Consider the following 16,561-nt stretch of genomic DNA (forward strand, 5'->3'; position numbering starts at 1 on the left):
GCTAGGTACTAATGGTGCGAAGACTGACAAAAACAGCTGAGCTGGTGGCGTGGCCCTCCTTCTTTCCCTCCTACTCACCCTCACTTCCCTTTCCTACCCTCTTGCTATAATATACTATACATGGCTATGCTTTACGCTCCCACTTCTCCTTTTAACCCTCATATCACTCCCATCCCTCCTATCCCCTGTTGCTGTCACTCCTATCTCCTGTTCTTGAAATTTTCGTGAGCTTTGTGCACGGGAAGTTGACAGAAGGTCTGGAGAGACTGATCAAACATGTTTTCCGTTATGTTGATGATTGTTTGGTGCTTTTCGAATTTGGTGATTATTGTGGACACTCGGTGAACATTCTGAAAGTGTTCCGCGAGAATGGCCGCGTCCTAAACTTCAGGGTGGAAACGATAAAGGAAGGAGCTCTCCAGCTCCTTGACATGTAGTTCGAGTTTTTATCTACGCTGGTGTGTTGGCGCTGTCATCCACGCTCACTTAAGCCTTTACTAAATTTCACATCCAGCCATTCAAAAATGATAAAGCAGGGCATTGCCTTTTCCTGCGTTCGGTCTGCGCTGCAGAAATCTTGTCAGGATGGGCTACCAATCAGCTTTGACGAAGAAGTTGGAAGACTCACGCAAGCGGGCTTTCCAGAACACGTCATTGCCCAAGCCTGCGAAAAGATGCGCAAACGTTTGAAGACAAATGGAATACAGGCTGGGGATGATGAACGGACCAGCTGAGCAAAAAAAAAGTACACGGTCATACCGTACGCTCACCGAGTGGCACACGGTTTGAAAAACGTTGTGAAACGATACGGTGTTGACGTAGTTTCTTTTTTTTTTTTCGTCTCCACATAAGCTTGCATCCATGTGCGCAAAAGTGCAGAAAAGCATTAATAAGCAAAGCAAAGGCAATGAAAGCGTTCTTGCTAACTGTGGAATAAACCAGACTTACCACTATACAGATTGCAAGGAAGTCATTGTTTATCAGATATAGCATTATAATGCGGAAAAGCTTACATAGGCCAGAGCGGAAAATACGTTAACGTTCGTCTTAGAAAACACCAATGTTCCTTGCCAGGGACAAAGCCGTTCAATCTTGCCGCCCATTGTCACAAATGCGACTGCGCACCCTTCTTTAGCGACACCACGATACTGTCGCACCATAGACAACAGATAGCAAGAGAAGTCATTGAGGCCTTCCACATTCGAACGAAAGGCGATAAGTGTTCCAGCCTGCCGTCAATTTTGCTCAGTGATGCAGAATTTATCTACTTAAGTAGTAATTGCAAAATATGATACTAGAGTTTATCTGCATTTCCTTGTTTGGGGCTTTTCAGTTATGATACACATCACCTATATATACGTTTGTATTTCTTAATAAAATTTAGTTGCGAGGCAGCGCCTGTCTTGTGCTTCTTATTCTTTGTCCTCGTCCCGTGTGCGCTGCATCAACCAAAGATGAACGCCTACCAACTAGCGCAAGTTTCCATTGTTATGAATCATCCATCACGCTTCCAGCGGCCCTTTAAAATATTTTTAAGTAAAGTATATGCATAATGTGGGAACCTCCTATAGCCTACATAAGTCGACAATCAGGTGGGCACTAAGCTGGTGTTCAATGCAGATAATTTTGCTCATCATAGCTTCAAAATGTTTCTTCGTCATAGCGCTGAAATTACGTATAGCCAGCCGGAGCCTTCTGCTTGAGAACTGTGTAGTCTGCGAGAGCCAGCGACGCTCCACTAAACATCTAGAAAATTCGTTCGAAGCTATTCTTTACTGCTTTTCATCATTAGTATATACTCCAAATATGCGTTATGTTTTTATTTGTGTGAAGTCGTTATTTCAGGAATATGGGCGACGTCAGTTTAAACGGGCTCAAGAAAACTGGCAACGTCAAACTGCACATCTCAATCACCACATTCGAGAAACACAAGTTAATATTAGTGGCCGGTATATGGGCCATAGTAGCGGTAGCGGTCTGCCATCTGCGTGAAAATTACCTCTCACACAGCATTCAGGTTTAGCGAGCCTCGGATCTGGTGTCCCACAAGTACGCATGTTATTAAACGGTCGAAAAAAAAAAGTAGCATCGTCGCTACGTTTGGTCATCGCGCCCACCGTGGCTGCGGCCAACACACCCACGAAGCGATTGCAAAACGGTTGCCGCAGTAGGAGCAACTCCGACAATGCGGCCAAGCACCAGCCAGAAAATCCGTTTTCTCCCCCACAGCGCGGGAATCGTTTGTCCTGTCGGGGAAAAAGTCCCCGTCTCCCCCGAGGAGGCGCGGAGTGGTCGCGCCCAATCTTGCCCACGTGATCCGCAATCCCCGCTCCTCCCCTAAGGATTTGTCCCCCGTGTGAATAACCCTTAAAGGAGGTGCCCCCTCTTTTCGTTGAAAGTGTCTGCTGGGAGAGAGCGCTAGCAAGAATTATGGCAACCGACACAAACTCGCGATGCAGGTGGCTGTTGGTCGTTTACATTAGAACCAAGTTGGTGTCGACGTCGTGTGGTGGGGCGCTTCTCATCCAGTTGCGTGACACGCGCTTCAATACTGATTTTAAATATGTTCTAGCCTATATTAACAGTTAATATATTGTAGATGATGCGTGTGTGTCCATAAAAAGCTATCCCACAAGTTATCTCGCCCTCAAAATTTTGTGTCAGTACTCCTTTAACAGAGCGGGCAAACAAAGGAAGCCTCAACACGCAGCCAGCGTCTCGACAGTGGCACTTTACTGCCTTCGTTAGAACACTTCCTTGCCGAAGACAATCACCCATTTGTCGTGAGCCTTCTTATTTTTTTTTTAAATACGGGCTCGGGCCAATACTTGCGAACAGTCCTTTTACTGGAACGTTTCATAAGACAAGGTGCCAGCGCAATCTATATCTTTGACACGTTATTCACGAATACGGTCAGGCTTTACAAAAGGAAATCTGTGTGGATTCCATCCCAAATTTTTCTTTCTTTCTCAAAATTAGCACATTTTGAGTAGAGCTTTTCTGTTCTTATTGCACCTCTCCTAGGACTAAACCTTTACAAAGGAAATCTGTGTGGATTCCATCCCAAATTTTTCTTTCTTTCTCAAAATTAGCACATTTTGAGTAGAGCTCTTCTGTTCTTATTGCACCTCTCCTAGGACTAAACCTTTCCGTACCAATGAATACAGGTCCTTCGCAGGCGTATGAAACAAACGTGACGCCCTTGTTTCTTTCGTGCGCAGGCTGGCTGTATGACTACACTGGGTCGTACGACCCAGGCTTCTTCCTCTCCGGCGCCATGATCGCGTTCGGAGGCGTCATGCTGTTTGTCATCCCTTGCGCGCAACGCTGCGAGGGTCAGGAGGAGAAGCCGGCCGTCGGCACCACCACAACAACCACGACGACGACCAGCGGCACAGCCAAGTCTGGCAGCAGCTCGTTCCGGGAGGACACCACCGATTCCAGCCACGGACATACAATCACCCTCTCCTCGTCGCTCAACGGCCACGGTCCACACAACGTGTGAGCCCGGCCACTCATCCCCTGCCCACGTGATTAAAGGGCGGGCGAGCGGAGCGATGAGTCGACCAGCAGCCGGGCACCTTTGCTACGCAGCGACGCGTCAGCTTGAGCGTAGCGCCGCACATCAATCAAGCACCACTCATATTGTGTCCCCGCTGGCACCGGGGCAAAAGGGCAGCTTATCCGAAGCAAGGACCGCTCGGCAAGACATCGAGAGCCATGCCATCGCGACGGTATGCCTGACGTCCGCTGCGTATACTTCGGCTGACGCCCAAGCGTCGTCGTGTAGGCGAGGTTCTCGAGATTCCCCGGCATGACTTCGAGCCTGCGGCTCGCATACGTCGACCGTATATATGCACCGCACTGTAAAGGGCGAGGCACCAAGCTGATGATTGCATGCCGAAAAAGGTTCCCTCGGAGAGATCCACAGACAACGGTCACCGTTCCTATTTTCCCTGGGGCAGCGTTCGTGAATGCCTCGCTATTTTTCCGACCAGTGCTGTTGAAGCTGTGCGGTGGACTCTCCGGCCTTACTAGAAGTACGGCACGTGCCAAGAGCACGGGCGCACGCCTCGCACCTCCGGTCCTGGTGCATCGTGCGCCGCGTTCCTTGTTCCGCGCACGAGGCGGCTCGGGCGTGCTCGTCTCTTGGCTTCGAGACCGAAGAGTGCCGAACGAAAGGCCGACGGCAACATGATGGAAAGACCGTCTTGTCCGAGCCGGCTACTTGTGAGCGTCGCGATGATGTTTCGCACTGCGATCGCACGTCATCCACAGTTGCCAAGTGTCCGTTTTGCATAGCATTGCCGTGGCAGTAGCGGAGAGGAGGGCCGCACACATCACAAGTCACTCTCGAACATGTAGTCACGCGAGCCCCTAGACTTGCACTGCAGCGAAGTGAACTGGCCGAGTTCTTTGCGGCTAAAACCCCAGTGATGTGTCTGTCCTCCAGGATTACAGCTTCGTCTCTTACAGTGCTCGCCGGCTGCAGCTGTACGAGCTTCTTCGGGTCAAGTGTCGACAGCTAAACAGTAACTGCGACAGTCACGGCGGTGCCTTTGTGTAAACTTTTCATTCTTCTTTCAATATTTTTTTTATCATTTCACTAAGTGGCAGAACTGTACACCCTGATCCTAAGAGGGCTAATTTTGCCAAAAGGAAGTTTTCGCCTGTTCACTGCATTTGCGACGAGGACGTCTGTTTTTTGCCAAATCGCAGCTTACGCAATAGTTATTCACTGAGTGTGTGATTCGCGCCCAAGCCATTACTGCGTTATCACGTGTCGCGTTTCCTGATCGTACGGTGATGCGGCGCTTGCGATTATAGAATTACTCGGTGGCTCTGTTGAAAGAGCTCGGTCGAAAGGAATTGAGCGTTCCATAAGTGATAGCGGCCGCTTGTACGGGACGGTGTATGTCCGTGAGTACATTGCCGTGGTGTAACGATATTAGTTTGGAGGTGTGCGCGAAGTGCTGTGTTTCGTTGAATTGTACTGAAGTCATGTGCCACAGAGGAAGATATGCTGTTGTACTGCCTCTTTGCAGAGTACAGTATACTGAGCGCAGCATTTGTCGGGTGGAAGAGGGGGAAGGGGGGACACTAATTTCTGGCAGTATTGTGTCATCGCCTGCAGAACGCGCTCGCCATAGGCGGGTCTAGCGAGACGGCGTGTATACCGAGTGAAATATATTTCACGCTAACCTCTCCCTTTTTTTCTAACTTAGTGTTCAACTCTTACTCACTCAACTTCCTCAACTCTGCTCACAACGCATGCGCGGATGCCGAAACCCAAGATTTCGTGCATAAGCAGCTACAAAGTGTGATAACACTCGCGCGCGTAGTACATCTCCGCATAAATAGGAGCCCTGAAGTGACCTTATCGGAGCACCCATCCACCTGTGCCCGCGGCCGCGCTCCGGAACGCGGCGAAGAAACTGTCCTTTTATAGCGGACTGCAAGCGTTCCCACTCATTTCATTCATATATGAACTCCGTGTCACCTGAACTCATTCTCTTAACTTGATGGAGTGCGTGGCTGTTTTAAGTGTTTTTTGTGGTGTGGTGCGAGTGCGCGGTCGGACCTTCCGCCTAGCAAGCGGAGTAAGAACTGTGCTGACTGTCTAGCGCTTTTCTTGTAGAAACTTGACAACGTTGTGCGTACTCACTCAATGTTTAATGCTGTCTTTATGTTCTCTTCTTTCACGCCTTCGTGGTGAAACGTGATCCAAACGACTGTGTTACGTAAGCGGGGAGCAGAGGGTGAACTGGAATGCTTGCTGCCTTGGGCCTTTGCGCAGCTACGCGCATTGTTCTGTTTTGACATCCTTTCGCGTCTTCATTAAAGCCTTGAATGGGAGAAGTGCAGGACGGAGAGCCCGTTAGCGCTGTCTTGTTTCTGTGTCTGACACGGTGTGTGCTGCACAAAAAATGTGCGGACCCCATACAAGATGCGATCGTCCAAGTCCATCCCACTAAGCTAAGGGGCTTCTGATGGGCCATAACCCAAGTAACGCAGAACGTTGCCATGATGTTGCCTAAATGTGTCCAGATGTCAGTGGGTAACGTTGTGTGAATGCGCTTAAAGGGGCCCTGCAACACTTTTCGAGCATGCTCAAAAAGCGCTGCCGATCGGTAGTAGAGGCTCCCGAGAACACGCGAGCCAAATATTATAGCGATGCGCACGGCCTGGAATTTACAATAAATTCTCAAAGTCAGCTGAAAATCGCTCCCTCTTCTCTCGACAAATGATGTATTAGTCGGCAAAATATGACGCGATTGTCGGCAGTTCCACCATTGGCTGATGTTATAATCACGATAACACCCTCATTCTTACTTTCGTTGTTAATTTTGAGTTCAATAAGTAGATAATATGTATGTTTATATTATGTTATCGCGTTAAAAACACCGAACAAAAATTAATATTAGCACTTCCGGTCTCACCGACAGCTCGTCTGCTCGTAGTTGCGTGGTTCCGTTTTCTTCGCCATGCGCAGTGCCGAAAACGTGAATATTTCTGTGCTTTTGGCCATCGCCGGTTGCCGTTGAGAGTGGCAGCCGTTCGAGTGTTGCCTCGTCAGCTGAGAACTGCATCGTCGGCACGTTCTGACGACCGACCGAGGCAGGGGCGCAGCGTGTCTCCGATAACAATGCTGGCGTCCGGTAATGGCGGCGCTTCGGGGTCGTCTGCCAGTGCCGTCTTACGAGGCGGTGTATCGGAGTATGGGCCGAAACCGATCTCAGCTGTCATTCGTTCCAAACGAGCGCGCAGGTTTGCTTCCATGGTTGGCAGAGCGATGAAAACACTACGGCGTTCGAGGTGCACACCCAACATTACCAAACCGACGCGCAGTTTTCAAGCACTCGCGATACACAGTGCGATCGACTCCGCTCGACGAGAACGATGCAAGCCGACCGGAAGTGGCGGCACAGACCACGTGGTTGCGCCCAGACGTCAGAGAGAAAAAAAATGAAGAAAAAAACTCCGCCGGCGCTTTTGGGCGGAGCCTCGCTCCTCTGCGCTCCCTCCGTCGACTCGCTGCCTAGCTTTCCGCGCGCTCGCGGCGTTGAGTTGACGGAGAAAGCTGCGGAACGTGATCTCTATAATTTGGTAACACCACTTAGACTTGACGGATTCAAAAAATTTTTGCGGCATATGACTCGTGAAGAGTCATACGTCAATAATGAGACTATTCCAATATAACTAAGAAAGGTGTTGCAGGGCCCCTTTAATGTCCTCCTTTCTGACCACCACGAAACGTTAAATATAACATTGCAGCAACGTTCAGTGACATTCCAGACATTGTGGCGATGTTTGTACAACGTTTAAACAACATGACCTAAACGTGCATGTGTGCTAATTTGACTTTCAGGCAACATATACAAGAAACACACAGGTAGTGTTAGTGTGTGTATGTTGTTACTACCAGGCACGCCGACCTATTGTGGAAGCCACTGTGCGCAGCTCTCTGCCTGGAAAGCTGTCTGTCATGGCAGGTAGCATTAGTGTGTGTACGTTGTTACCCTCCGGCACGCTGACCTATTGTGGTGCCGCTGTGCACGGCTCTCGGCCTGGAAAGCTGTCTTTCAGGGTGGGGAAAAAACTGCATAATTAAATGCTGCCGAGGAACTAAAGCATTGGGGTGTAGGTGCGTTCCTTGATCAAACACATCTACACATACATAAATAAAACCTGTTAGAACAGCCAAGCTATAAAAATGTTAAACCACAGCTGCAGATGTCTGCGAGACTCAGCAGCACACTGTTTTCATGTCATAAAGCTTGAAATGTGCCTGAAGCACAACCTGCACCTATAGATTACAGCATAAAAAATGTACAGTTTTGCTCTATGTAAACAATATTAAGTACATTACGTTTTGTGGGTAGAAGGAGGTCACAGCCTACACTGAAGAAATCATGAGAACATGTAGTCCCGCAGCCGAGAACATGCACGTCTGAATGCAAAAACGAAGAAAAAGTAAAAACACTTGTGGATAAAGATTACCGACTTTTTTATTTATTTCTTATTGTTGCAAAGCCGGAGACATTACAGAGGGTAGTGGTATGAAAAATACAGTAATTTATATGAACGAAACATATTGCTATAAAATGTTTCTTTCTACACACAGTGAGCCGCTGTGTCATCAAAACAGACAGAAAATGCCAAAAATTCTTGGTTGTACAATCCCAACCTGTAAACGTGCAAGGGGAAAATACTGGAAAACATTCTGTGTGTTAAATACAAGGGAGCACGTGACGACGGCGGACAGCCAAAACCCCACTCATTTTGTTATGATGATGCATGTGTTGTACTTGATGGATATATATTTCCATAAGTCTCTTGATCAACACATACATACATTCATACACAAATATTGTTAGAACAGCTAACCTATAAATTTAGTGTCAGACCAGACTCGGAACAGACTGCTTTCCTGTCACAAAGCTTGCAGTGTACGTGATATGCATCCAGCAGTTTCATTATAGCATAACAAAATATGTAGTTTTGCTCTGTGTAAACAATAACTATAAGTGAACATGCGTTGTGTGTCTATACCTTTATGTGCAGAATTGCAGGCTACATTAAAGCAACCATGAGCACGTGCCGCAGCTTAGGCAGCAGAGACCATGCTCACGTGTCTGAATGCCAGAAAAGGGGGAAAAATGAAGACATTTATTCACGATTACTTATTTATGTGTTTAGTCACAGAATGAAACATAAATTGAAGTGGTACAAAAAACATTTTAAATATGCGTAATTATTATGAGCAACATGTTGCAACATCGTTTCTTTCATATAATGTCAGGTGCTCTGTCATTAAAAACAGAGCTAGAAAATGGGAATAATTCCTGTTTATACAATCCTAGCAAAAGTTTGGCTGAAAAGGCTTTTATCTATATCTACAATATCGGTGCAAAGGCACATAAGCAAGGAACAAAAGGCTGGCAGAAATACTGTGCTAAATACACATTAGGACATGATTATGACAGACAGTCATTACCCCTCTCATTACCCCTCTCATTTGCTAACCATGATTTCAGGGTATAACAAGATAATGGTGTAGACAAGATCATATGCAGCGTGTACTATGCAGCATATTCCGCATGCTATGCAGCATGTACCATGCAGCATATTCCGCATGCAAGTGCATCGAGGATACGAAAAGTCTCATGGAAGTCCCAGAAACATACGCGCATGTCCCACATCCAATTTAAGGTGCCCTATAAATCTGCCAATGACACCTTAGTCGGCGAGGTCTGCATAGCGCGTCGCCACGACCAATACCGGGATGTAGAGTAAGTATTTTCTACAAATGTTTGCCATCTTTAAGGCGGTTGCCTGCTTCACAGAGGGCCTTCTTCAAATTTACTTCACATTTGAGATTATTTTTCCTGAAAATGTCGCACACGGCCCGCGTTCAACCAATATTTTGGAATAGTGGGCGTCCCAGTGGTTTGGTCTTTCTCCTTGCTGGTGGATACGTTTCCTGGTTGGTGCAAATTATGACACAAATCTATAACCTATAACATCCCTAGATCACGCATACAGCGTACTTCGTACATTATCTGATAGCACCGACCTCGAAGGCATCATTACTTGAATATTCCACCTGTGCCAGGCAGAAACCCCTGATTGAGATATTACACAAAGCACTTCCGTGCGGGCTGTGCTCGCGCTTTCATGCGCACAAGGTATCCGGGACTGAATTCAAAAACCTGTTCGTGCGAAAGCTATTTTTGCCATTGGCTGGCCTCTCTGCTGATAATATATCTATCGCCAAGACTGACTGTTGCTTTCCAGCGAAGAATTCTAGCATGACGCGATTCTGTGAATATTCGCAAAGCCCACGAACTATATACAGGTAGCGCGCTGTGCGTTTCAAGATGGCTGCCGTAGGAAGGCCCACCCGTCTGCTAGCATAGGGAAAGATAGGACATGCGCACCCACGCCCCGTGCCGCTTTCAGCGAAGCGCACGAAATGAGCGGCACTGAAACGTGTATCAGAATAAAATACTTGCCCATACCATGGGAGTTGTCAAATTCTCGCCACCTCATTTTTGCAGAGGTGTGAAAGGTTACATTTCAAGCTCCGTGACCACGCATCAACGATGCGTTGCGAAATCCTGTGCGTGCTGCAGAAATCTGCGTGAACTAGAATTGACGTATAAAATGAACGACACTCCGAGGTATACGGACCGAGCCTGCCTAACGGATTTGCCGCAGTAATCGGCGGCTAGCGAGTAACGCCATCGTTGCTGCACGGGAGTGCATGTTTAACGTGACAATTGTTTCTAAAAATGCAGCGCCCTCATTACTGTTTGCGCGGTCAGGAACATGGAGTTGCTTCTTCAGCAGAACGCAAGCACGTTTTTGTGGCGTTCAACATCCCATTCAGTAGTGCTTGGGTCACCTTCATGTAATCGAACAATCATGCGCAGACCCTAGCCGTGCGCAGTTCACTCTTCTCGGATGTTGCAGGTTCGATCCGCAGCTCGAAACATGAATCTCGAAAAGAATGCACACGCATGCTTCTAGCATCGTCGACGAATCCACTATTGAACCATTCGTCGACCAGCAACGCCGTTCAGATATCGTAGAGGTGAAGTTAATTTGGCAACAGAGCGGCGCGTATTGTGGCGGCAACTGAAAGTTTCGTCACTTTGTTAAAAGAGAAGCAGTTTAAGATGTCGGTAACCTGTGCTCCGTCGTAAAAAAATTATCATTATCATGAACCGGCACGCTCTCTCTTCATTCTCTTTACAGTGAAGTTGTATCATGAACCGGCACGCGCTCTCTTCATTCTCTTCACACTTAAGGTGTTTAAGCTATCGGTAACTTGTGCTCCACACTACTTTAGTTTTATGCATATTAATTTTCAGACCCACTCTTCTACTTTCCGTATCCAGTTCAGTAATCATGAGCTGCAATTCGTCTCCCGCGTTACTCATCAATGCGATGTCATCAGCGAATCGCAGGTTACTGAGATACTCTCCATTAACTCTTATCCCTAATTCTTCCCAAACTAGGGCCCTGAAAACGTCCTGTAAACACGCGGTGAATAGCATTGGAGAGATCGTGTCTCCCTGCCGTACGCCCTTGTTTATTGGGATTCTGTCGCTTTCTTTATGGAGGACTATAGTGGCTGTGGATCCGCTGTAGATTTCTTCCGTTATGTTTATATAGGCTTCGTCGATGCCCCGATTCCGCAGTGTCCTGCATGACTGCTGATGTCTCCACCGAATCAAATGCCTTCTCGTAATCTATGAAGGCTATGTATAGGGGTTGGTTGTATTACGCGCATTTCTCTATCACCTGATTGATAGTATGAATATGGTCTATTGTTGAGAAGCCTGTACGAAATCCTGCCTGGTCCCTTGGTTGAATGAACTGTAATGTCGTATTCATTCTGTTAGCAATTACTTTTGTAAATAGCTTGTAGACAACGGACAGTAAGCTGATGGGCCTGTAATTTGTCAGGTCCTTGACGTCCCCTTTCTTATGGATGAAGATGATGTTGGCATTCCAAGATTCTGGTATCCTCCCCATCGAGAGACACTTCGTATACAGGGTGGCCAGTTTTTCTAACATAATCTCTCCGCCGTCTTTCTACAGGTCTGATGTTACCTGACCCTCACCAGCTGCTTTGCCTCTTTGCATTCCCTTTAGGGCTTTCTTTACTTCTCCTGTCAATACTGGTGGGATGTTCGATTCCTCTGGGCTATTACTGCTTCTTACGTTATCATCCTGACTGTCTCGGTGGAACAATCTTGGCAGAGAACAGCGCTTTGCGATAGGTGGCGAGACACTGGAAGTTGTAAAGGAGTACGTCTACTTAACAGGTAGTAACCGCGGAGCCGAACCATGAGAGTGAAATAACTAGAAGAATAAAGATGGGATGGGGCTCATTCGGCAAGCATTATCGAATCGTGAATGGTAGTCTACCACTATCTCTCAAGAGGAAGGTTATAACAGCTGCATCTTATATACCGGTACTTACCTACGGAGCAGAAACCTGGAGACTTACAAAGAGGGTTCAACTTAAATTGAGGACGACGCAGCGAGCGATGGAAAGGAAAATGATAGGTGTAACCTTAAGAGACAGGAAGAGATCAGAGTGGGTCAGGGAACAAACGGGGGTTAAGGACATCATAGTTGAAATCAAGAAGAAGAAATGGATATGGACCGGGCACGTAGCACGTTGGCAGGATAACCGGTGGTCATTAAGGGTAACTGACTGGATTCCAAGAGATGGCAACGCGTGAGGGGGAGACAGAAAATTAGGTGGGTAGATGAGATTAAGAAGTTTGTAGGTATAACGTGGCAGCAGAAAGCACAGGACCAGGTTGATTGGCGGAACATAGGAGAGGCATTTGCTCTGCAGTGGGCGTAGACAGGCTGCTGCTGCTGATGATGATGATGAACTTGTGCTCCGTCGTGCAGAACTCCTCAGGTGGGTATGCTCCACAGGAATTGGGCAAGCCCCACTACAGAGTACAGCAGGTGCGAACGTTTAGCGAACACTAGGAGAACATACGGAAAGGTGTTTCAGCTCCACTAACGTCAAACCTGCGGAGGGGCGAAGCATGCAGTGTGCGCCGATGTTTTCGCTTCCGCTCGTGGAGCCCGTTGGCTGCATGCGCCGCTCCATAAGATCCACAATAAGTTGCACTACATGCATCGCATCAGAAAAATTATGCTTTTATAATCAAAGTGACTAAAAGTGCAGATTATGCTTAAATACTCAGTGACTTACGAGTGTGAAAAAAATTAAAGGGACCCTGCAACAATTTTTTGAGTAATCTTCGAACGGCTTCATTAAAGGGGTTTATGGCCTTGCACATCGACTGTCGCAAAAATTTTCAGAATCCGTCAAGTACGAGCGGAGTTACAAGGATTCGTAGCACGCTGTAAGAGCTTTATCTCTTTTTCGATCGTATGTCTTCTAATCCTATCGTGCTTCGCTAACAGAGGAACTCCACAGGGAGCTATACTTACCCATTATTGTTCAACAGTAGCATGAACAATATAGCAAAAATGTTAAATCAAATCCAAGACTCAAATTTGCAATCTATGCCGATTATATCACTTTATGAATGCACAAAGACTCGTTAGGCCACAATGAAAGTACCCTTCATGAGGCCATCAGCATTGTTGAACACTTTGCAGCAGAACACGGCATGGCCTGTGCACCGAAAAAGTCCAAATGAATAGGAGTTCACGGAAGAAACTACCGCGACAGCCCAAACCTGCATTTCCAATTAGAAAACAGCACGCTTCCAGAAAAGACCAAGATGTGTGTATTGGGCTTCTGGGTCCAAAGTAACAGGCGAGCAGATTACACTATCACAATCCCGAAAACGACAATGAAGCAAATAGCTATAGGTTAATTGGAAACGTCGCAAAGAAAGGGAGAGGCCTGCACGATAGCGAAAGAATACTTGTTCATGTCTTTATTATCAGCATGACAACATGCGCTCTACCCTATCAAAACTTAAGTTATTTCGAAATAAAGATGGTGGACCAAATCATAATAATATCTGGGATTTAACGTCCCAAAACCACGATATGATTATGAGGGACGCCGTAGTGGAGGGCTCCGAAAATTTCGACCACCTGGGGTTCTTTAACGTGCATTTAAATCTACTTACACGGGCCTGAAACATGGACCAAATCATACGGGGCGCCTACAAAGCGGCACTAGGATTGCCGGGGAACACTGCGAATGAAAGACTCCATGACACAAGAGTTTACAACACATTTGAAAAGCTGAAGGCTACGGCTCTGATGACTCAGACGGAAAGACCATGTCTAACACAAGCCGGACAACAACTGTTGTTTGAACTAAGATACCCGGTGAGACCGCATTATTGCAGTGAGAAAATCCATCAAATTGCAAACCTCATCAGGACGCAAATAGAAGCGACACCAATACCAAAGAAGAATGCCAAATGCAACAAAGTCAGAAGGCAAGCCCGAGCCAAGCAACTCATCAAATGCTTCGGACACAATCAAGAAGCGCTATAGACGGACGCCGCTTTGACCGTCAGAGGACGCGTCATAGTAGCCGTTCGCAACACGCAACGGAATAGAACTGGCATAACGGCCTCAGTAAACACCATATGCACAGCCACTGCCGAAGCCTCAGCAATCGCGATGGCAATCAAATATAGCGACAGCGCCGGGCAGTCGGCACTAGTTATCTCCGACTCCCAAGCAGCGTGCAGAATGTACGTGAAAGGTAGATTGCCACGAATCCCGCTAAGAATATTAGACGGCGCACTCCAAGGAGAGCATGCGATCATATGGTGCCCAGGTCACGAGGGCATCCCAGGCAACGATAGGGCACACTCCCTAGCTCGAAAACTTACAAACCGAGCTGGGAGCCACAGCCCTTGCTAAGATAGTCCTCTCACGACCAAAGACATCCTCGAACACCCACGTCGCACGAGAGAACGTTTTGCCCCGCCGCATCAGCAGCTGGAAGTAACAGAAGTAGAGCACTGCACGGGCTTGGGCATACCCGAAAACCCGGGCCGGGTAAAGCAGCTTTCACGGCGCGCCTGGGCCGGGCTCGGGTCTGAAGCTCCGGGCTTAGGGCCGGGCCCGGGTTTGAGGTGGCGGGCTCGGGTCGGGCCGGGACCTTTCTCAGTTCTAAAGGGGACACTAAAGTGATACAATGAATTCGTTAAGACTGACAAAGTGTACTCTGACAACTCTAATGTAATCAGTTTCACCATCATAAGGAGAAAATCAAGGGCAAATTTCAAATTTTAAATTTCACGCTGAAATTTCCGCGCGTGACGTCACGGATTTCAAACTGTATTTGTCGTATTTTGGAGACATTGGGTCAACGAAACTTCTTGAAACTTGGTATGTTAAGTCTATGCCCTCTCAGAGGTCAATGTATTTTTTTACCGATTAGGAAGTATACGTAGATCCCAGAAGAAGCCGTCAGAACCTATGAAGTCACGGTGTTTGTTGCACGATTTTCAAGGTGGAGTCGGTACCCGCATTTTCTTTTTGCGCGTTTTCTTGCTTACCAAGAGTATTGTCGCGGCGAGCGTGGTGATTATGGAATTTAGGAGTAACTTACTGATAATAGAGGAATTGTTTTTTTTCTTTAGTGTCCCTTCAAGCGTGTTCCTCATACGTTGCGCGTGCATATACGTTTCACAATTTATCTCGACAAACCGATTTTTTTTTTAATGCTAGGCAAGCTATTTGGAGAAGTTTTATGAGCGACAACTACTGATCTTCTTGTGCTTCTTGCATATGGGGCTACTTGATTTATCTGAAACGGGCGAGCTAAAAGTAAATAGACCAGGCGCTTATGTAGTTAACATCTCACTATTCTTTACTTTATTTGCATTCGTTATTATTTTACATCCCAAATGTTATTCTGTAATCGCCGTAATAAATGTAATATAATGAATTTATACCTATAACTTATCATCGCAACTGCGATCACGGGGCTCCCAGGCGGGGAAACGCTCTTGAAAGTTCGAGCCCTCCACTAAAACGAAAAGACTGCGCGGAGTCTCGTTGCATAAAATCCTTATAAAGACATTCTTTTTCCGTGGCTCCACCTCGGCTGCCAGAGGTCATGTGACGCGAGAAGAACATGCACAGCCTGCCTTGTGTTTCCACATTGTTAACATCTCAGCTTTCTTGTTCCAGTATATCGGGGGTCTCAAACTCGCCTCAGCTAACGGGCCGCATTCACGAAAATTTACTTCCGCAAGGGCCAGGACAGTGACGAAGGTAGGAGTGGAAGCGGGGGGGGGGGGGGACGAGTAGGTTGTACCATATTTCAGCTAACGTTGCCATTTGAAAGACCTTTTTAATATTTTATATGTGGGTCATTTCTGAAGGGTGTTTGGCGGCAAGATTGCACCAACGTATCGATATCTATCTCCAAAATGACTAAAATCTGGACCCAATTCGCAATATAGATCTTTGTTTCACAGTTATGCATCAACACGTGGTGGCTGCAGGCGGTGCCTCACGAAAAAAAATGCATTAGACCTGTCATGCCTGTGTAGCTCAAGAACGTACTTAGTAAGCGATTTCTCGCTTACTAAGCGTATTCTCGCTGCAAGCGTGGTGTTTTTGGTATCGCGAAAGAGTAGTTTACTAACCCCTTAAGTGCTTTATTTATTTTTTTTTTGAAAATTTCCCAACCATAAGTGCCTATCTTCTTATTGCTTATTTTGCATCTGATTGTACTAAAAAGTAGCTAGTCGGTGCTGAAAAAATATTTGTACCACATACTTAGTCAAATCAACACAATAAAGTTTATTTCTGGACAATACATAGGAAACTAGCTGCCTGCTCCTAATAAAAATAAAAACCTTATAAAGAAAACAGTTGCAGACGCCACATCTTTTTCACTTGTGTAGGCTAAGTATCCTTAGGCTATTTCACACGGGAAGTTTCGGGACTGAGTGGAAAATTTCAAGACACGGAATAACGCAAAGCGGCTTGTTGCAGCTCCTGCACCAAAAGCGAGGATCCACTGGCGAGCGCTCGCGATGTTCGCTTGCGAGCTGTCTTCATCGTCACC

General features: G+C 46.8%; 1 protein-coding gene across 2 annotated transcripts in view; it reads left to right on the forward strand.

Moving 5' to 3' along the window:
- LOC119386626 (monocarboxylate transporter 13) overlaps positions 1 to 5,862 on the forward strand; it is a 173,959-nt gene extending 168,097 nt beyond the window's left edge. For both annotated transcript variants that reach the window (XM_037653915.2, XM_037653914.2), the window contains one exon: positions 3,222 to 5,862. In XM_037653915.2, the coding sequence (XP_037509843.1) occupies positions 3,222 to 3,505 (284 nt within the window). In that variant the 3' untranslated portion in view covers positions 3,506 to 5,862. The remainder of the gene's footprint in view (positions 1 to 3,221) is intronic.
- Positions 5,863 to 16,561: the final 10,699 nt, after the last annotated feature.

The sequence above is a fragment of the Rhipicephalus sanguineus genome, chromosome 3 (assembly GCF_013339695.2).
Source record: "Rhipicephalus sanguineus isolate Rsan-2018 chromosome 3, BIME_Rsan_1.4, whole genome shotgun sequence".
Classification (NCBI taxonomy): domain Eukaryota; kingdom Metazoa; phylum Arthropoda; class Arachnida; order Ixodida; family Ixodidae; genus Rhipicephalus; species Rhipicephalus sanguineus.